Source organism: Ochotona princeps, chromosome 3 (genome assembly GCF_030435755.1).
Source record: "Ochotona princeps isolate mOchPri1 chromosome 3, mOchPri1.hap1, whole genome shotgun sequence".
NCBI lineage: Eukaryota > Metazoa > Chordata > Mammalia > Lagomorpha > Ochotonidae > Ochotona > Ochotona princeps.
Window position 1 is genome coordinate 77,338,716 of NC_080834.1, and position 23,546 is coordinate 77,362,261.

Genomic DNA, 23,546 nt, shown 5'->3' on the forward strand with positions numbered 1-23,546 from the left:
TGTTCTTTCAATTCTTTTTTATTTCAGAACAATGTGTTTTTATCAGAAAATATCTTGGACTAGGATTGAGGAGACAGAGTTCCTAATTGTGTCATTAACTATTTTTCATTTCTTTAGCTGCTTACTACCTCGATTTTTCTAGTTGTCAAGAAACAACAATAAGGCATAACAAAATGTCACGTTGTGTCTTTTCTATAGGAATAAGATGATAAAAACTAAATAACTGGAGTGGTGTATTTATACTAAGTAGTTTCCATGGTTGTTTTTACAAGTAGTATTTAGCATCATTTGAGGAAGAACTCATGTGTGGGTTTCTTTCAGCATTTAATCTAAACAAGTATTCTCCTCTACACTCCACCATCTTTGATGCCTTCTTTCTATTTTTTTCTTTTGTTTTCACAGTACTCTTTTATTCAAACTACAAGGAGTTACAGTTTTCCTTTTCTATAGCTGAGGATCTACATTTTAGTACCAATATAGTCCTAAATTATTAATCTAGGATTCTAGCCATACACTCTCAGCATCTCTAGAGCAGATGACACATTTATAATCCACATGTGAACATAACCTCTCTTGGAGGTAAACCTTGAAGATATCCTGTTTGACAGGGAGTTTGGCGCAGAGGTCAAGGCAGCATTTGAAATCCTTGCATCCCAAATCACAGTGCTAGATTTTGAGTTTAGGCTCTGCTTCCAATTTCAGCTTTATGTCTATAAATAAATATCTTTGGAGAGCTCCAGATTAAGTTCACATCTCCTACATTTAGCCTGGCTCAGCAGCTATTATCATGGGCATTTCAGAAGCCAATCAGAAGCCAACTCTCTCTCCTTCTCTCTCTCTTCCTCCCTCCCTTGCCCTCTCCTTCTCTCTCCATCTGTTCCTTCCTCCCTTCCTCTCTCTGCTCTCTGTGAGTCTCTGTCTTTCAATAAACACGTGCATTATTCACTCAAGTGGATAAATTAATTTTGTCAATTTTTCTTCTGAATAGTGATGAAAAAGAAATATATTAATTTCTTTCAAATTTTAAAATAATTCTTTCCCTATCTGATTTACTTCAGAGAACATTTACCTGCTTGCTAAAGAATGTATTTCCCAAAGCAAATCTCACATGGTTTATAGATGGAAGATCTCTGGAAGCTGAAAAAGAAGGTAAGAAAACAAATCAATGGAAACTGGTTTAACAAAGAAAGAACTTGGGCAATTATCATCTTCCAGATTGATCTTTGCAGTTGAGAACACTTCTCATTCCAAGAAAAATATCATCTTACCCATGAGGTGCCAGTTTCTAATACTTTATCTGACTCCTGCAAGGGAATAAAGGATAACAATTCTCAGAATGAAAGAATAAAGTTGACTTCATCAAACCACACACTTTCATTTTGTTGCTTGTGAAAGCAGGTATCCTGGAGTGGGCTAATGGTTAAGATGATCATAGCTATGTACCTGGGCAATGTGAGTTCGATATCTGGCTCCAGTTCTGGCTTGGATTCTGTTTCTAGTTCCTGCTAATGCAGATCCTGAGAGACAGTTGGCAAGAACTCAGATAACTGGGTTCCTTCCACATCTGCCTGGACTGCTGCTTCTTCCCTACTCTTAGGTTATCCTGGAAACTTAAGAAACGAGTCATTAGGTGGGCAATCTCTTCCTGTCATTCTCTCTGACTCTGAAACAAATTTTTTAAAACTTACATAGATATTTTAAATGAAAGTAAAAATGTTTAATTCAATATACAATTACTAACATCCAGGATTTTGGAATGTAACTATTCTCCCATTGCTCTCTTATTTCACTATAATGTGATCAGTTAAGTTAGCATCTCTGCTTTAAATCAGTCTTTAAGAGATTCCTATCTTTTTGGTTAAAAAAATGGGGGGCAAGTGTGGAGAGGAACCCTGGAGGAAGTGGTTGTGAATAACTTGGCTCGTTAATATAAGACATACTCACCAGGAGAATCAAAGCACACCGCTCAGCTGATAACTCACAAAGCCATGTTTTTCACAGGTGGTAACCATGACAGCTTCTGCAGGAAAATTGCAGTGATCAGCTGCCAGAACAAGAGCTTTTCTCCTGAATCAGTTAATTTCCAACAATGACCGAGTTAGACAGTTCTTGCTGCAAGACTATTTTTAATTGTTATAATTAAAAGCTTATATTGAAGAATGATTGTAATAATCACCTGATGGTTTTGTTTATTGGTCTTGTTACTGGTTCACTTAAAAAAAAAAACATTTTTCTACAACAGTGACACAGTCCAGATCTCAACTCTCTATTAAATGTATTACAAATGTATTCTCTGGACAAATAAACAGTGCTGGGCTGAAGCACCCAAATTGAATGCCCCCTTTGCACTCCCAACCAATAAGTCAGACACAGAGTTCAGAATTCCACTAGAACATAACTATGGATAATACATTAGCAAGACAGAAATGCAAAAAATAGCCTTGAGGGTTTTTTTTTTAAGATTTACTTATTTGAAAGAATTGAAGAGAGAGGGAGAAATTTTCATGTACATGTTCACTCCCCAAATGTCCACAACAGCTACAGCTTACCAGGCTCAAGCCAGTAACCTGGAACGCCATGCAGGTCTCCAGTATGGGAAACAGGGGTACAAGTGCCTGAACCATCTTTCGCAGCTCTCCCAAGAGCAACAGCAGGGAGCTGGATTGGAAGTGGAGCAACAAGCATTCATTCAGCTTTAATACAGGATGCCAACTTCACAGGCAGTAGGCTTACTGGCTGAGCCATAATGCCAGCCCCAATGACCCTGAATGTGAAGAAACTTATAGAATTCAGAAGGTTCTGGCTTATGCTGGTAGAAGGTTTTACATTAATCATCTGATGTCACATATGTGGTTTGTAGATTTTACTAACAATGACAACTAGACAGGATCCGATGTCTAAAAAGTCACAAAACTTCAATGACAATGTTTACAAATCTATTGCTAATTCCAGGAAAAGATACAATGTAGCAGCATAAATAAAATAACATTTTATATATTACACTTATGGCGAGGAGTACTGAGAAGTCAAATGAGGTGCCCTTGTCCTCCCTTTGTGAGGTCCATGTACAATTGGATGTTGTCTTTCAGATTAGGAACCACCAGTATGTGCACAGGGAGACTCACAGGTAGGAAGCCCCACATGTACATTGATCAAGGTTGTTTGATATTTTGTGTCATTTAAGGACATTGGACATACTTAACCAAAGTCCCCAGAAGAGACTTCCCAGAGTCAAACTCAGACATGGTGTGAATTGTCACTCTTCACTCCTATCAATAAACAAAGCTGAGGAAATGAGACCATCTGCACCAAAACCTTTTGCACAAAGTAGCATGATTAATCAGTTTGTTTCATAGTTTGACCATAAATGTTGATGACTACTCATGTTCTTCTCTGTCTTGTAGGAATATACATCACTAATGAAGAGGGAAAAGGCAAAGATAAACTTTTAGAACTAACGTCTATTTTAAAAATTATGCATGGTAACCAATCAGCCCAGGCCAACAACCTGACCATTTGGTGTGAAGCTCTGTCTTCAGCCCCTGACAATAATGTATACAACCTCTCTTCAGAAAAGATTACTTTTTCCTGGGGTGAGTTCTCTGTTTAAAAATGTCAACAAAGTTTTTGCGAAACTTGTCATACATTCAAAACACATCTTAGAAAGCACCCATTACTGCTACAGTGTTTTAATTTAGAAAATTCTGTACTTCACCCAAAATTTGTAAACCTCAAAAGATCCAATATTTTTGACAAATTATGACTCTACTGAAAACGATTTCTTCAATAACAAGCAGATGATTCCTGTTTCTACAGAGAATTTCTGTTGAACAAAGTAAGCTTTTCAAGTTCCATTAATTTTTCATCTTAGATATTTGAAAGACAGACAGAAACAAAGAGAACAACATCTTTCATACAATACTTCACTCCCACAAGTGCTCACAATAACTAGAGTTGGAGTAGGCTGAAGCCAGTAGCCGGGAATCCATCAAAGTCTTCCACAGGAGTGACCCATGTTGTTAACCCATCATCTGCTGCCTCCCATGGATACACACTAACAGGAAACTGGAATTGAAAGCAGAGCCACTACTTGGCCAAGGGAATCTGAGATGAGATGTAAGCATTCTAAACGGTGTGACAGTCACTGCACCAAATGCTTCCTCCCTAACTCTTAATTAACTAATGGTTTTGCTCATCTATCACCTAATGGCACTTAACACTGATAACCAAGAGATTAAAATTAACTTAAAATCTCTTTGGGTTCATTAAAAATATTAAATTATATAGAGAATGCATCATTGTAATACTTAAAAATGAATGAGAGGGCCCAGCGCGGTAACCTAGTGACTAAAGTTCTTACTTTGCATGTGTCGGGATCCCATATGGGTACCAGTTCATGTCCTGGATGCTCCACTTTCCTTCCAACTACTTGCTTGTGGCTTGGGAAACTAGTAGAGGATGGCCCAAAGCCTTGGGACCCTGCATCCATATGGGAGATCCAGAAGAAACTCCTGACTTCTGGCCTTGAATCAGCAGAGCTCTGGCTATTGTGGCCACTTGGGGAGTGAACCAGTGGATGGAAAATCTTTGTCTCTTATTCTCTGTAAATTTTCCTTTCCAATAAAAATAAATAAATCCTTTTTTAAAAATGGATAAGAGCAAGCACTGTACCAAACTGAATTAAGCCACTTTTTGCAGTGCCAGCATTCTGTAACAGAGTGCCAACTCAATTCCTTGCCAATCCATTTCCTGTACAACTTCCTGCTAATGTGCCTGGAAAAGCAGTGTAAAATACCAACCACAGGAGAGACCTGGATGGAGTTATGACCCCTGGGCTTTAGCCTGACCCAGCCCCAGTCACCGCAGCCATTTGGGGAATGAATCAGAATGGAAAGTTTTCTAACTTTCTCTTTGTGTCACTCTGCCTTTCAAGTAATTCTTTTTTAAATGGCTAAATTATGTATGCAATATAAATATCATAATTATGGGGGCTATATCTTAATGGTATCAGTACTCCTAGCTTGAATCACTATATCTGGCACATAAATTTTTATGAATTAAAAATTGATATATAAGATCAATCTGGTTATTACAACATTTGACTAATCAGAATAGTGATGGTCTACAACCAGATCAAATAATGGAGATTTACTAACAATATCAGAAGAAATCTTTCAACAAACATAGTGACTGCATACTCACAAAAAGAAATCTATACTGCATATTTAATAATTGTATAATAATCTTATAAAGTTTAAATAGATTTGCAAGGCAGTATTACAGCTTCATGGGGCAATCAACCTCTCGGACCACTGTGTGTGTTAGATTTTGATTACTATAACAAAATACCTATTACAAGCTATCATTGCAAAAATGAGGAAAAGCTTGAGCTCTTGGTTTTGGAGATTCATAGTCTGAGATCAAACATCCATGTCTGGTGAAGGATGGTGCAATGCCCAAATATTTTTTTTTCAAAGATTTTTTATTATTATTATTGGAAAGCCAGATATACAGAGAGGAGGAGAGACAGAGAGGAAGATCTTCCATCCGATGATTCACTCCCCAAGTGAGCTGCAACGGGACGGTGCGCGCCAATCCGATGCTGGGACCAGGAACCTCCTCCAGGTCTCCCACGTGGGTGCAGGGTTCCAAAGCTTTGGGCTGTCCTCGACCGCCTTCCCAGGCCACAAGCAGGGAGCTGGATGGGAAGTGGATCTGCCGGGATTAGAAACGGCACCCATATGGGATCCCAGGGCTTTCAAGGCGAGGACTTTAGCCGCTAGGCCACGCCGCTAGGCCCAATGCCCAAATATTTTAAGGGACGCCGGGAAGAGAGAACAGAGCAGTGAGTCCAACTCATAACTGATGCTCATGAAAACTGTTCTGAAGGCACATCCCAGTTACACCTTGTTAGTGCTATTGGCTCACTACTTTTGGGCTTAAACTTTGATATCTGCATGAGTTTAAAAGGAAACTCCTAATCAAATCATAGGATTTCCTCTTATTTTCAAATATTTTGTCTATCACATAATTTTATAGGAAACCCCTTCATACTTTAAGATCTGAGCAGCTGATTAATTTTAAACTGCCAAGCATATTTTTATTATTTATGAAGAAATATTAAAAATATATGTTGAAAGGTTTGGTTACCATAATTTATAGCTCACAATGTGGTCACACTCTGACCTATGTCTTTACAGAAAGCCCATGTCTGTCTAATTCACCATCCTTTTCCACTGCCTTGACCATAACAGGAATTTGATGATGTATAAGTTAAAGTAAGAAACTAATTCAGTATCTTTCTATTACAGTTTTTAATTCACTGTAAATGTGCTTTTCTTTTAGATTCCACAACTTCCCCAGCAGATACTACATTCAGTGTTACAGAATCTACCAACAGCATAGCTCCTACAGGTAAGAATGTTTCCATATTGATTTTTCTATCCGTGTTTCCCTGCTGCTACAAATACCTTTATTTCCATTGCAAGTTTTGGGAGAAGGCTCCAGGATAGTTAAAAAAGCTGTCAAGTAGCTGGAGTGAGCAACTCAGGCAGAAAATTGATATCTGAAAGTTCAGAACTGCCATTCAACACCCACTTAAAGACACTGGGTTCTGTCAATCCCTAATCAGGCTATAGGGTGAACCTTCCCAAAAGGCACTTATCCAGCTGCTCTTGGGGGCCACTAGTTCAGAGGACAGTCAGTTAGTTATCATCTTCTTGATGAGTTTTGTTCTTTCATTTGTGGAGTGGCTCTCCAGGAAGGCATAGACATGGGGGTTGAACAAACAGAATTCAGAGCATGATAACAGGCCTGGTTCAGGTTCTTCTTCAGGGCTACAGTGGTGTCTTTGTATCATGGTTTGACCCGTTGACCTTGAGATAACTCCAGGGCATCTGGGAAGAGGATGCAGCTGATGTACTGATTCTGCATTTTCAAGAGATGCTGTGTGTATCCTGGAACCTCTCCTCTGACAACTCATGGAAGAGGCACTCAACATCTTCCACTCTGCTACAGATACCAGGAGGCAGAGCGCACAGGAGATTTGCTAATGCAAATGGCCCAGAGAGGCCCCAGTAGAGTAATTCTGAGAACTCGTGATTGATCACCAACAAGGAAAAAGGCAATGTGGGGATGATGTACCCTGAAAGCACAACTAGAAACTTCAGAGCTGGAAGTTCTGCTCTTGCTGGGTTGAAACGAAAGGCAGAACCTTGGGTCTTGGACATGCTGCTTTGAACATTTTTCTTTTCCTGAGATATTAATCTTTCAAACTAAGCAGATAACTATTTTTTTAGTAAATTTACCCTTTTCTTTGCCATAACATTTTAGATAAACATATTAAGTGCCATTTTTATAGCTACCTGAATTCCTTCACTTGAAACACTAGGAAAATCAGGGTAAATATTCAGTAAATAATTTAAAATCTATATCCATTATTAAACAGTTTAATGAATTGACGGTCTTCCTCTATAACTATATTCTCACTAGGGAGGTTAAGAAATCAGTTGTAAGTAGAGATCTTGTGTGCCAAATGTAGTTAGATCATTTTAAATTTAAATTAGCTCTGGCTCAAATTAATTTTGACAAAGTTGACTGGTAAGGACGATGAATTCAAACCTCTCATTTGTGGCATCATTAATAATGGAGCTCAGCCTGGGTTAGCGTTGCTATGGCAAAGAAATAGCACTGCTCTCAGAACTTGGTGTTCATGCCAACAAATCATAAATTCCCAGCCCATGGCCTTTGTGTTATTGAAGAACCATGGTGACATCTCTAATATAAAATTTCTCCATTCTGTGTACAGCAGAGTGTGGTTTTCATTTATTTTCTTAAAACCATCCATTTTAACTCAAAATAGGAAATGAAAATGAAATAAAGCTAAAGAAGTATGTAGAGATGAGCAATTCCTTTCAGCAGGTATCCTTTGGGGTTTACCTGGCAGTCACTGTCACAAGTGGATAGAAGTGAATAGCTCTCAGAAAACAAGACAAGTGGCAACAACACACACACAAAGGTGGGAAATCACTCATCACAAGTTTTATATACCCCTGATTTTACCATGGTGTTAGTGTTTTGCAATTTTTCTTTAACTGCTGTTTTTCTGAAGTGTATTTTTCTGCTATTCTAATTCATCATTCAGCAATAAGCCACAGCTGATTATGGTATTCCTTTTTAACTAATTTATTATTACTATTATTATTTTATTATACAGTTCCATAGGCCATGGGATTTCCCTTACCCACACCCCAAATTCCCTCCCCCTGAGTTCCCCTATATTATTATTATATTATTGTTCTTCCTAAACAATCAGATGTCCATCATTGCGGGCATGGACAAATGGCAGAGTCTAGCATCCTATTGTCAAGATATAATTAACAGTTTCATTGGTAGTCCTTCTTTGATCTGGAAGTAGAAATGCATACTGCATTGCATCCTCACATCTGGATATGATAGTCTCCATTTCACAGTTACCACACATATCCTTAAATGAAAAGCCACAAAACAGAATCCACAGCAGGAAGAAAAATAGACATTTACAACGCCATGAAAATCTCAAGAGGTTTTGATAGTTCAACAGTCCTGAATTGTCTATTCCACCACTCCAGTCACAATGAAATCTCTCCTGAATCCACTGGCTGCTATAGTCCACCTTAAAGTCTCCGTCTGCCTGGATATTCACTGCCAACGCTTGGTTGGAGTAGCTGATCAATTTTTTCTGTCCTCCGTCCTCTGCCATGGTACCAGGTGTCCTCTAGAGGCTCCAATGTACTGCCATATCTTCCGTGTACATTTGGATACACTGTCCACTGCGCCATCTGAGCCACTAAAGAGGCCCAGCTCTGACACATGTACTCCATGGTCAGCCCACGGAAGCTGCAAATCTCTCCATGGTTAGGTTCTGCGTCCAGCAGTTCAGTTGGTATGGAATCACCAAAGAAAACACATCTGAGGCCATCCCAGATATGATTCTTGTGTGTGTTTATCAATACAGAGTCCGGCACAGTCCATCAAGCAAATCAGCCTATACACACATTGGTATTTGCAATTGCTGGGTCAGTTCTACCTCCAGGACCATGTTTTATGCAAACCAAAAGGTGTTGGAGTCTAGCCCTATCCTGCCCACCACATACTCAGCCTTCATGCAAACGAGTGTGAGCAGCAGCCTACTTGGAGCAACCGGCAATAACCCCTACCAGGCCCACCCCCTACTCTGGTTCTCGTGCTTGCCAGTATGTACAGCAGACTGGTCCGTTCTGTCCCAAATCCCATTCAGCTCTTGTACATGTCAATGGGCATTGAAGCCAAGTTCATCCCAGCCAGCCCCACTATCCAGTCCACACTGGTGCCAGCAGGTATCACCATCAATCTAGCCATGCCTGTGCCTGACAGAATTTGCCCCCCCTATACCAGCATCTGCCATCTGATGCTGCAGCAAAGCTTAACCCGCCCTCACCCACTCTGGCTCACACATGCACCAGAAAGCACAGTCAGCCCAGCCTGGCTTTCACTGATCCAGCTCACATGTAGGCTATCAGATGTTGTAGCCCTACCCGGCCTAGTCTGCCCCCATCCCAGCTCTCATGCTCACCAGTGGGAGTAGTGGAACAATAGAGGGGTCCCCTCAGCCAACCCACTGGATTCATCTTCACCGCCCCCCACCCCGGGTTTCACATGTGCTGGTTGGGTGCTGCCACCCAGTCTGGCACAGCCTGCCTCACCTCAGCATTTGCCATGGGTGCTCTAGCCTGTCCAGGCCAGGCCCACCCCCAGTTCCAGCTCACACTGGTGGGGGCTACAGCCTAGCCCAGTAATACCAGCCCCCAGTCCCCACCTTAATGTGGACTAGCTGGTATTGCATCCCAACTTGTCCTGACCCACACTCCATTCTCCATTCTGGCACTCAGATTTACAAGCAGCTGATATAAACTGAACCAGCTTGGCCTGTCCCTGACCTGTGCAAATGTATGCTGGTGGGTACTATATTTTGGCCTGGCTTGGGTTGCTCCCATCTTGGTTCTTGCATTCACCTGCAAAGAGCATGTCAGAGAAGTTACCCAAGCTCCTCCATCAGGATCTCGCCCAGTGCCACATCTCGCCCAAACCGGTGCATCCATGGGCCAGCCCTACTTAGTCCACCTCCTGTCCCACAGGAATAGTGACCTTTCCTGATTGGCCCTCACCCATTCTGGTTCTTGTTGGGTGCTATAGCCAAGTCTAGCTTGGTCCACACACAGACACAACTCACACTCAACTCAGCAAGGGCAAAAACCTAGCCTAGCCCATCATACACCTACCCTGGTCCTCACGAGCAGCAGTAGGTGTTGGGGTCTAGCCAAGCCCGGCACATCCTAGACCCAATATGGCATTCTTCATTCAACAAGTAGCATGCTCTATGAAAACACGTCAAATCTCTAAAGAACTCTGCATAATTCATTAAATAGCATCAACTCTTAGCAATATTTGAGATACACACTGAATCATATGGCTTCTGGAGATTAGGATCTCAGGAATAGCTTAGCTGAGTGGCATTAACTCAGGTTCTTTCATAGGGGAGGCCATGCTCTTGGCTGAAGCTTCAGTTGTCTGAAGACTGGACCCAAGATGAGGAATCTTTCCTGACCTTAAGGGCTCCATAGTTCCTCACCATTTGGGGCTTTTGCTGAGTTCGCGTAGAATGTACAGGTGGCTTTTTCCAAACAATTAAAGAAGCACAATGACAAAGATGAAAGCCACAGTGCATTTTTATTACTTAATTTCCAAAACTCTACGCCAGCACTTCTGCTTTATTCACTAGTGATGTCATTTGGTCCTATTTATCTGCAAGTGGAGGAGAATTAGAGTTCATCCATTAAAAGGAAAAGGAACAATAATTTGCAGATGAATTAAAGTCACTAAGTCACTATATTTCTTCATTTAGAGATGTCTGCAAATAAAGTATCATGTGCTTTTATCTCCTTTGTTAGGAGCAGTAGACAGAGCATTACCAGTTCCATTTTCTGGATGAGACACTAATAGCTTAAATTATTGTACAACTAATAAGTACAAAGTCAGCATTTACACTGAAGTTCCCTGACCCTAAATCTGGTTTTCACTGATCTAGATAACATATTCTCAACTTGTCTAAACATGTCATAAGCCATATTTATTTTGCCTCCAAGCAAATGCTTAACACAAAGTGTGTAGTCAAAAAAATTAGCTGAACAAATGCATGATTTTTAAAAACGAATAGGGACAATATTTCCTCACTATGTAGATGTTATTTAATCTACACTATGGCATTGAATGAAAAGACAATGAGGTTTTTTCCTACCTTCAAACGACTTCAGATTATTTGAAAGAGATAACATGTAATCAAATATAACAATTCAAAATGGTAATGCTAAAGGTAGAATGTCTTATAGAATTACAATGCCCTAGGAGATGTAGTTATAAGAAAGTGTTAAAGTTTGCATTAGGAAAGGCTTTATGGATTCGTTAAGTTAAAAAATGCTACCTAAAAGAGAGGAGATGTCTGATCTTGAGAGTGTATGTGGTCATTGGCTCAAGGGAGACAAGAAAATGCTGAACAAAAAAAACAACAAGCATTTGTGCATAGACCAATTTTCTCATGGGCATTTGAGAAAACAATTATAGATAAATTTGGCTCTGAGAAGTAGGACTGTATCAGGGAAGGGATTAATATTGGAAAGTGTGGATGTCTGAGGACTATTATGTTACCCTTTGGCTATGGGACAGGACCCCGAGTGAACAGGATTTTAGAAACAAAGTGATAACTTTCATTCAGCAGCCATCTATTGGGTACAAACTTGTATCAGGTGCTCTTGGAGATGCTTGGAATCAGTGGTGAACAAAAAAGCGAGGAAATGTCCTCATGAAGAACACATTCGGCTAACTGGAAACAAATACAAATGTCTCATGGTTGAATTTCCTATGAAGCTAGCCTGTCCATTAGACCAAACATCTTTCTTATTTCTGTGGGGAAACACAAAGCAACAGGAAGTATAGTTGTCACCCTGAAGGAGCTTACAACTTCCTATGGGTCCAGTATTACATGAGAAAGAAAACATATTTGAGTAAATAAAATGCATAAAATAGGGAGGAAAATGCTACTGAATCAGCCATCACATTAACATACATATCATACAATTTGGAAGTTTCTGAAATAATCAAGACTCTAAAACAAGGTGCTGCATTGAACCTAAGGAATCTTTTAGGTTAGAGGTTTCCACCCAGAGTAATATATTCCTCCTTAGGGACATTTGACAATGTCTGGTGACATTTTTTATTGTCACAATGAAGGTTAGATGGTCCCACTGGCATCTAGCAGATGTGGGGTCAGGGTGCTTCTAAACAACATATAGCACAGTACAGGACAGTCCTGATAACAAATAATTTTATGGTCCAAAATGTTAATTATGCTGAATCCTGTTCCAATCAAGTGCCATTTCCACTTTAAAAACCATATCTGAATCTCTGTCAAGATGGTCACAGCAGCTTACATTTTGGGGACAATTCTTTGCCTGATTTTGTATGTTCAAAAAAAAGAAACAGTACTTACCAAATGGGTGCTTTTGTCTAAATATGGTTTATCTGAATTGCTGCTAAAAAAATCCATATTTTTGTCTAGGCAATCCACAGGGTAATTGTGAAGTAACATAGTGACTTGCCTCCTGAGAAGCTGGTAACATTCACTTTTGCAAGTTTCTTTATTAAAGGAAGCTAGATGGAGCATGTTATGGAAACCAACTTCAAAAGGCCAGGGTTTCATTCCAAATTTTAGAATGCAAAAAGTTGGTTATTCAGTCATAACTATGAAACTATATATCTTGCTGCATCAAATTATTTTTCTTTCATCCTTACTGAAAGAATATTTTTAAACAAGTGTAGATGGTCACGGAAGACATATGAATATTCCTTAACTACAGGAGGAGAACTTTGTAACTCATAACAGACTGCCAAGAGTTATCCAGGGAGACCTCGCTCAAACCAACCAGAACCAATTAGTGTTTGCTGAGTCCCAGCTGCATTCTCAGCACTGTTCTAAGACAAGACAGGAGGCTGACATGCTCAGTGGTGAGATGAGACAAGTTCACATGGAACAACCAGACACCTGACACATTTCGGGTGGTACTGCAGTTGCCCTTAGAGAGCCCTGAGCCTTTCAATTCACTATGAGTTGACTGCTAGTTATGTAGCCTAAGAGAACAGGCCTCACAAATGCCAATCTTAAGTATAATAATCATCCAAGGATTTACTATTTTAATAGTTAAACTGGTTGCATTTAGAATGCATCTGAACACTTCGAGTAAAACATCAGGTCCTATAAGACTCTAACTTTGGCTTCTCCCTGGCTGAATACAGTTTATGCCTGGCAAGTGGATAGTCAGACACTGAAGGGGACAAAGAAAAGGAAGCAACTGCCCTTTGAACACAGTAAAATTTTTGTCTTATGAATAAGTAAGTCAGAAATGGGTGGCAAGCCAATCTGGAAGAAGTCCCTAGAGAAAGTGGAGAATAAACCAATCATAAATCAATGATAGCTCTGAACTTTTGGTTCTAGAGTTAAGAGGGGGAGCCCAAAGAGATTCTGCAAAGCCAGGAAAAGTCCCTGGTGATTTGTTGATGACAGCAGCTTCTGATCCTCTTGCTGGTTATACCATGCCTGTCTCCAGGTGCCCACAGGACAGCTCAGTTACTTGGCCATACTTTCTGCCTTTGAAATGCATATCCAGATAGGCAAAAGGAAAAAAGTCAACATGTGTTGGAATCAAGGGAATAGAATCAGGGAAGTTTACACGGGGAATTTGGGGGAAAAATGCTAACTCAGATGGAAGAGAGATGGGAGATGGATTCTCAGATTATTGCTTAAGCAAAGATGAAATAGAAAGAGTAGAAGGCATGAGAAAACAAGGAGGTTGAGTAGTGTCAGTGCTTGTTAGAGAGACAACTGCAAGGTGGACTGGCTAAAGCAGAATTGGGGATAGGAGAAATAAGCTCAGATTAAGGGACAATGATTAAGCCTTTGACTATTACATAAATTAAAACATGTTCTTTCAAAAATATAAACCAGTAAAAGTAAAAATTATTTTTAAATGATGACAATGGATTTTAGCTGTGGTCTGAATATCAATAAACAAACAGCCACTGAGGCTTTTTCAGTGAATAAAATAAAGGTCCTGTGTGTGCTGGATGATAGCAGTAAGAGCAGGGAGCAATTTTCAATGGTCCAGGTGGTTGACAATCTGATGAATTTACAAAAGTGGAGAAGATGCCTCATAATTCTCACCAACAATATTGGTCTCAATATAGGGCAAAGATAGAAGACTTACACAAGTCTTTATACAAGGGCTTTGCAAGGTTCATTTCTGGCAACCAACTACCTAACATTTTTACCAACGGTCATAATTGTACTATAGTACTACATAATAAAAATAATATTTTGTGAATCCCTTCAATGTGCATGAAACTGGAACTGTTCTAAACTAGTAACTATACTCAAATGAGTTCATTCAGTCCTCCCTACAACACAATACCATAGGTACTATTATGATTCTCATTTTACAAAGAAAGATGTTGAGTCACAAAGAGGCTAGATGCTCAAACAGGTTGTCCAATGTCATGCACAAAGCAGAGGAACCAAATGGAACCCACACCACTGCCTTCAAAGCAGCCTTAAATCCTGCTGCCTTGAGCACGTAAGGCTAGTGCCCCATGTCTTTAAACACTGAGTAGATCCCTCCCAGCACAGGGCTGGTGTCGAGCTGTTAAAGACTGACCATGCTCATGTCCTCCTTATCTCCACCTGTATTTTCCTGAGCAATGCAGCCACTGAGAGTAGGACTCACATTTCCTCAGCTGGAAGTACACTAGAGAGAGGGACACTCCTTCCTTCACTACTATTCCCACCATCAACAAAATGATAATTCTCCGTGTAGATAGGAATCCACAGAAGTCATATAAAACAGTACTGTTTTTGAATCCCAGGAGAGTTTGTTCCTTATGGCTTGCCCACAAATGTTCAACTGGAACGTACAATTACACACTGAAAGAATTTCTCATTTTATCCCATCCCATCATTCATAAATCAGCGGTAGCCTTCTTGAGGATGAGTTAACTTTGGGCATTTGTTTATTCAGTTTCCCCCCTTGGGAAAGAGGTACCTCTGGATAATGGATAAAAGTATCAGATGAGTTATTTTTCAGTTTCTGTAATAATTAATATGTGTCTATAGATGTGTTGCTTGATGGATGATTAGCCACCTTCTGTTTACTGTGATCTTCATTCCCAAGAGTCTTGAAACATTTTCTGGACCACTAACCCTCTGAAACCCACTTCTCTTACCCATTCAGCCAGAATAGGTCCAAAACAATCTGTCTCCCACCTGAACAGAGGAGGATTTTATACCATGTAGCTCTTTTATGCTGAGTCAAAAGTCCATCGTTAGCTTATGCTACACATGGGATTGATGAGCCTGATAATAGTCACATGTCTTTCCTCTTGTAAGTACAACTCCAGTTAGCATCATCACAAGGTTTTTCTGAGACTGATTGATTGATTTTGAAAGAGTTAAACAGACAGAAAGAGATCTTCCATCTGCTGATTCACTGCCAAATGGTCACAATGGCCAAGGCTGAGTCAGGAGGAAATGAAAAGCTTCACCTGGGTCTCCCACATAGGTAACAGAGCTCCAAACAGGTCACACTCCACTACCTTGCCAGGAGCATTAGCCGGGAGCTGGATTAGAAGTGAATCAAACATCACACAAATCAGCATTCATATGGAATGCAGGTGGCAGGTTTACCCTCTATACCACAATGCTGTCACCTCACTATAGCTTTTAAATATTTTTTATGGTGCAAATGGGTTGATGGAAAGCAATTTCACATTTGTCAAGGAGAGTGAGTAGATAAGTCTTGATAAGATAAGCCAATCAATGTATGCTACAGTGATACAGCAGAAGGCCAAGTGAAAATATTGCTAAAACAAGCTAAATTAACAGGCTCAATTTTACAGGGGAAGAAGGCAGTTTTCTATAATGAGGCATGGGTAACCAGATCACTCAAAGAGCATCCTGAACTTACAAATGACTTTTACCTTCATACTCAGTTGATTAAATCAGCTGAACTGGGAAGGTCAGCAAAAAGTAATTTTACTTTTCCTCATCATGCCCTGTTCAAATGAGCTCTATTGAATAGTTTCTTCTTGGCCTCTAAAAGAAATTACAGACAGATTACTTGACATTTGGGGTGATTTTCATATAATAAATGTCTGGTCTATTTTAGGCACTGGAACAGACTTATGTCAATAATTTAAAGGCTTGTCAAATGTAATGTAACTCACAAAAGTTAATTCAGTTCAGAACTTTCCTGTATGTCGCTCCAGCCACAAGTGGGTCTGTCTCATCTCAAATGGCTGTGGCGTGTGAAGCTCTGTGTTCTACGTCTAAAGGAAGCAATGCAGTGGTGGGCAGAGTGGAGAGGAAACGGCAAATCAGAATGATTCCTCAGCCTGGTGTTATCCTCTCCTCCACTCTCAAGTGATTGTTGGGGCCATTTTTGAGGTGCACGTGGTAGGAAGCAGAGGAGAGAGGCAGGTGAGGTGTGACCTCACTTGACAGGTTGGCTGTAAAATCGACTTAGGCGCTCTCTTTATGAGGAAAATGCAATTGGTTGCCTTGACTTCCTGGGACAGGTGACAGAGTTCTCAGAGATCCCTGACTCTCCCCGGGCTGCCGTCTCTTTGATGCAAACCACACCTCTCTAGCAATCTTCCTCTTACTTCCCTTTTGCAGCCTTGGCTACTGGAGGTCAACTGCTTTTGGGGCTGCTGTGTTTCTTGTTGTACTTCCTCAATGACACTCTTTCCCTAGCTGTATAGTCTTGCAGCTGGAATCTTGAGATGAGATGACAGGAGGAGAGCAGACACAGAGGCTATCAGATATCCTCTGTTTGGGTGGGTTGCTTGTTAGTTTCATGGCTACCTCTGGTTCTGAAGATGCTAGTGCACCAAGGCTAACTCTATCAGGTTTCCAGAAAGGAATAAATAGGCTTGGGTTCAGAATCTCTTTCTGCCAGCTACTAGAAATATAACTCAGAAAAGTTTATGTTACTTCTCTAATACTGTTCCCTTATCTTACAAAAATGGGAGTAATATTTATTTCATAAGATTTTTAGCCAATGTGAAATTTCATAAAAAGCATCTGCGAAGCCATGATACACCCAAAGGATGAGCATTTGTCCCAGTGGTTAAGACACCTGTGTTCGGATCCATTCAGATTTTGGCTCTGCTTTTGACTCTATCTCTCTGCCAATGTAACTAGACAGTTACTGGGAGGATGTGCAAAGTGTGAATTAAAATATCTGATTCTGGGGGCTGAAACAATACCTCAGTAGGCCAATCCTCCACCTCCAAAGGCTGGAATCCCATATGGGCACCAGTTCATGTCTAGGCTGTTCCTCTTCCCATCTAGCTTATGGCCTAGGAAAGCAGCAGAGAATGGCTCAAGTCCTTGGAACCCTGCTCCCACATGGGAGACCCAGAAGAAGCTCCTGGCTGCTGGCTTCAGATTAGTTCAACTCTGGTTTTTTGGGGTCACATGGAAAGTGAATCAGTGGGTGAAAGATTTCTCTCTCTTCCCCCATTGTTCTCCTTCTTCTTTACCTCCTCCTCCTCCTTAATCTTCTTCTTATTATTATCCTTTTCTTCTTCTCTCCTTTCTGTAAATCTGCCTTTCAAATAAAAATAAACAAGCCTTTAGAAAGGAGCGAGAGAGACTTGATTCTGCTTTATTCTGATCAGCAGTCTCGTGCAGACGACCATAATTGGCTCATATAGATCTTTGCTTCCCTACCTTATAAAGTCAGGATTGATTCAGCTTAATTATAACTTCATCTAATAACTAGTGTTAGGGACCAGTGCTGCAGCATAGTAGATAAAGCCACTTCCTGAAATACCAGCATTCCATATGGGTGCTGGTTTGAGTCCCAGCTTCCAGTGAGCTCCCTGCTAATAGCCCAGGTAAAGCAGTGGAAGACAGCCTGAGAACTTGAATCTGTTACCCACATGGAGACCCAGATGAAGCTTCTGGCTCCTGGCTTGGCCCTGACCTAGCCCCAGCTATTGCAGCCACCTGGAGAGTAAACTAGGTGACAGCTTAACCTGTTGCACCACAACAACTGACCCTAAACCATTTTTTTAGGATATAGGATCATTATACATAATGCTTGCAAAAATCTTTAATTGATGAAGAAACAAACAACTAGCAAACAAAGTAAGCACTTCTCTAATGGATCTAGCGTATGTTACTTGCCTGTATAACAGTATCCCATGATGTAACAGTAGCTGGTAATATTGCAGAAACTTTTCTGTGTTATAAAATAGAAACATTCTTGAATCCAAAAAGACAAAAAGCAAGATTTCTTATGAACATGATGAAATATATGGTCAGTATTGACATTTCAAAAGCTTAAATAAGAGAAATATAAAGAATATTCTTCTAAAATCCCCTACTTGTTATCAAGAGACAGGCTGATTTGTTCTCTTGCAGATTCAGAATCTTCCAGTTAAGTTCTAGGGAAGAATTCTTTTTACAAAGAAAAAAAAGGTCCTTAATAAACAGCCATGTTACTGCCACCAACATACCACAGTTTCATCCCCGCTTGTTCTCCTGTTACTGCTGATGTCATGGAAATTCACCATGACAGGTAACGCCCCACAGAGCATACCCAGCTCAGCTCAACACCCAGGACTCAGAAAGGCCCAGCCCTGGAATGGACAGTTGCCAGCGTGACTCATTCTAACCCACTCCAGTCACACTCAGGTCCTTCGCTCTTGGAGTGTCCCCTTTCTGGCAGCTGTCACTTCTTCCCTCCTGCCCCCATTCTCCCACTACACTCCCTTGCAAAGTCTTCCTGGGACTCCAAAGCAGCCTTCCTCCCTTGTGTATGTTCTCACATTTGGATCAGAACATACAGTTCTGTGCTTGATGTCCATTGTCTGTATGAACTGAAATTGCAGCAGAGTAGTATTCCCAGAGCCAAGCACAACACCTGAAAAACGTAGTCTCCCAAATAATTACCAAGCAAATAACAGATGTAGGGAGTCACAAAAGATGACGATACAGACTGTTGGAGGTCAGGCCATAGAATGTGGAGGGGCCTTGACCTTGAAACAAGGTAAAAGGGGCATGGGACTGGCAAGGATGGATCTGATTTACCTGAGAACTAATAATTCTCTCAGTGGCTTCAACTTTTCTGCATGATGAATGAGGTTCTATAGTACAGGAATCGTTCTAGCAATAACCTGTGTAAGTTGGTACAGACCCTTAAGTCAAATCCTAAAAAAAAAAATTCAGCCATAGTCCAATAAAATCAAAATAACCTGGCACTCTCTGGAGATGGACTGGGTGTCATTGATCCTTTTGTTGCCAGCAGCTGGCATGCTCTTAGCCCTCAGCATACTGCACAGTCCTGCCAGGGGGTGACGGGTACCACAGCACAGATGTCTAGCTGGGAACAGACACAGCAAGACAAGGAGGCATGCATGCATGAGGTGTGCCCCCTACGGGGTCCCTCAACAACATGGTAAATGAACCAAATAATGAATGCTGCTTCCCCTGTAGTAAACCTTGAGGGAGGATTTATGTCACATTCTTCTCTGACCTCCAAGAGAGAACATTTAATCAATTGTTTCAGCACAAATGAAATGCCCAAATTATATATAATTTCCTCAGGATTCATGTGACTCCTGCCAGACTTAAATCACCCGGTACCAGTGAGGGCTGGCACCCAGTGTGAGTGACTGCAGTGCCAAGGGAAGGATCTGCTGCTTCTAGTTAACAGAAATCTCAGAAGGCAGACACTTGTGAGACTGAGACTCCTAGGTCACAGTATTATAGTTTGTGAATAACACAAAGTCCTCATATGTGTTTCCCAGATTTTTCTTTGTTATGGCAAAGACTATCCTTATCGTCTCAGCGCTGTTAAAACCACTTACTTGCATTCACTTCCTAAGCCAGTAGATATCGGTGAAGATGTTCACAGAAAGAAAAAGCAAGAGGAAAGAACCCGGGCTCTCTACCAGTGATGAACATGTCATGTCTCTTAGCGCCTCTGTGTCAGAACATTGCTCATGATTAGGTTGTTTATTTTCTTCTACGGTTTTTTTCCCCTTGTCTCATCTCAATAGCAAATGTGGATAACTTAAAAAAAAACTTAAAATATGCAACAAGAAAAATTTTAACTGAAGAAACTGCTACAGAGACAATAATAAAACTATCTCAATGAGAGACATAAGTCAAATTCATTTCCATGATCCAAACAGTTTTGTGACATAAGCTGGTCATCCCCAAATCCAGCTGCTTCTGGTGCAGAGACTACCTGGATCTTCCTCTGTGGCTGTGGTTGAGCACAGCCCAAACAACAGTCTCATCCAAGTGGAGAGTGGCTGCCCCAGTATTCAGGCAACAAGGCTGCAATGCAGTGTGCACCAGTGGGGAAAGGCAGTGCTGAAGGTTGTAGAAGCAGGAATATGGTACCAACACTCTGTTAATCTACAAGTGCAGTTTTTTTTTCTTTGTTTCTACTGCAATCCTTGATGAGTAGTGAAAAACATTAAGATGAAAGCTACAATTATTTCATACGAATCTGGTATTATTGGCTCATTTAAGTGAAAAAGGAGATTGATAGGTGACTGCCAGCAAGAAGTAACTATCCCAGAGTATGTCAAAGGTACCAGCAAGCTATTTTAAACTCATTCCTGACAATTAGCCTCTTTCCAGTAGAGCATCTTTGAATGTAGTTCTCAACATGGGCTAGCCTGAGGAAAGAGAATTTGGTTACTTTACATCAAGTTCCTTCTACAAAACCCAAGGGAAATGGAGTTAAGTGTGAAAATCATCAGTGCACATAGCATGGTTGGCACTGAGCTTTAAAATGTTCTCCAGCAAGGCTTCATTCTCTTTCCCCTATCCTGTTATTTTTCCATATTACATACATCATCTGCCATTCTGTGGCTGAGCTCCATCTTTAATGTCTGCCTAATGAAGGGTAAATTGCATGTGGACAGGGGCTTTGTCTTTGATACTGCTCTCCTCAGTGTCCAGCCAAAAAGAGGTACTTAATCATTGTTTTTTTTCTTCTAAATGTTTGAAAAATAAATTATCAATAACTTATGTGAAAAAATGAGATTCAAGTTGCCTTTTGTACTTACATTATCAACATGGACCTAAATTACAGATGACCTCTTTAGCAACTTCTAAGATAGTCTTTTTAGCATTTATCTCATGCCAGTCTTCTAAATATTTTCAATATATGGCTCTTTTTCACTATCACACTAGTAAAAAAAAAAAAAAAGTCTTTGAAGAGGAATTTGAGGAAGAGAAAATGTCAACCAATGTCACAGCAAATTTAATAAACCAGAGTTCAAACAAAAGAAATCTGGCTCTGAAATCCATGTTTTTAATAGCTAAGCTATATTGCTTTTGCAAAGCTTCAAGTGGTTTAGAAATCTGTCCCCTAGACTGGCTTCAGGCGGGACTCATTAGGTGGATTTCTAGTCATCAAGAGCTATGTGAAGATGTCTCCTTGGTAGTGTTGGACCGCATTGACCCACCATACAGCACATACCGTTCACCAGCAAGTGTTTTTTGAATTGGACTGGCTTGTCCTGAATCACTTTGACCTCATAACACCGTATACCCCTGGTTATCTTCCTGCTTCCTTGGCTTGCCATTTTCGACTTGTGTCTGCACACATTCCTTACACTGAAATGTAGCTCTTGGTTGTTTTGATCTTGTGACCATTTCTCTTCTCCTTATACCCAAATTCCATGGTTCTGTCAATTACTGTAAGTTTCACCTACATTCTGTTGCCTCACACCATGTATTTGAGGCCAATTTGCACTCCTAAGATTTAAACTCCCATGGTCAAGTTTGTGTTGAATTCTCATATGCCCCAAAACCATTCTGTCTATTTAGGTCAATTTGTTTCTCCCAGCTCCTTCCAGAACTTACTCTCTGTTTATTTTCCCTATCAATATTACCTTTCTCTGAAAAGCCTCCCAAGTCAGAAAACTGGAAATCACTTTCCACCTTATTTTTCAAATCTGACCATCCTGTACGCCTGTTAAGTTCATAATTTTAATGGCTTATTTGCATATGTTCATTCCCATGGCTTTCAGCGAGGTTCAGACCCTCTCCTGCCTTACCTGTGGCATTTTCTCCACAGAGTCCATGGAATAGCACTTCTCTTTACTTCTCACCTTCGATTGTCCTTTTCCTTACCTCAGCATGCCTGAAATCTCTGAATTGATTACTGTTTCCTTCCATCTTTTATATTCCCCCTGTTTATTTCCCTCTTCCTTTTCTCCACTCCCAACTTTTCTTTATCTGATTATCAATCAGGTACTATTTGACTGTCATTTCTGTCAGAAAAACATTCCTGAAGTTCCCGTATCTTGGCTGAGCTCACCTCCTTTGAAATGCCACAAAACTTCAAATTTCTCCACCATGGCATTTGTGCTGTAATTATACTTTTTAATGTTTGTAAGGAAATAAAAGCAGACTACAATAATGATTAATTTTGTCCATCGCACTTAGATATAATCTAATTTATCCTTAAATGAAAGAACCAGTCAAAACCAGGCCAGTGGGTGACTGCTCTGTTCCATCTGGTCATTCAAGAAGCATTGTCATCTTCAAGCTGTCACTTTCCAATCACCCACCATGACAGTCCCTGCTAGAGTAACCGGTAGGGTCACTTAAGGGAGGTTTCATGGCCAGAGCATAAAATGAAAGCCACCACACCCACTCACATTCCATTAAATAGAACACAGCACACACCACACCTAGTAGCATTTGATTCTGAACACGGTCATTTATCTGTGCCAGAATGGGATGGGTTTGGTGATCAGCCAGTCATCTGCCACAGTGACTCTTAATTCTCACTAAACTATAAACTCTGTGCAGGCAGGAGCAAAGTTTCTGTTGCTCTTCAACTAGTCTATAGTAGGCGCTCAATAAATATTTGTTGAATAAATGACTTCACGCATATCACTGTGCATAACTTCTCTTTTTTCTTTCCCTCTGCTGTCTATCATTTATATATCTCCTGTACATCTTATGAGGCAGCTTCTAACACATGTTCCACATCTGACATTTCTCATGGAGTCATGGTGGAGAGAGAGTGTCTCTTTGGAGTTCATTACGGGGCTGCTTTGCTAAAGCAATGATTGTGACTGTCTCTGGATGGAAACTACCTGTGGAAGCACAAACCACAATGTCAATTCACTTATTTACCATGCATGTGTATTTAGGACATTTTTTAACCATGTGCTTTCTACTTAAGATATACCTTTTCCAAGAATTCAGAAACCGGGGAAGGTGGGATACCATGAACTAACTGAAACTTGAAAATTAATAGGCATAATGCCTATCACTCTCAAACAAGATTGTTGAGGACATTGAACATACATACAGTCTTCCTTTTATGAAGACAAAGGAAAAGACTGCTTTTAATTACACCAAAAATAGGTTTGAAAAATGA

General features: G+C 40.4%; 1 protein-coding gene across 1 annotated transcript in view; it reads left to right on the plus strand.

Moving 5' to 3' along the window:
* Positions 1-23,546, plus strand: part of CD96 (CD96 molecule) — a 72,073-nt gene that overhangs the window by 35,471 nt on the left and 13,056 nt on the right. Inside the window, exons 6-8 of the mRNA XM_058661337.1 lie at positions 1,059-1,149; positions 3,405-3,593; positions 6,346-6,414. Of these exons, the coding sequence (XP_058517320.1) occupies positions 1,059-1,149; positions 3,405-3,593; positions 6,346-6,414 (349 nt within the window). The remainder of the gene's footprint in view (positions 1-1,058; positions 1,150-3,404; positions 3,594-6,345; positions 6,415-23,546) is intronic.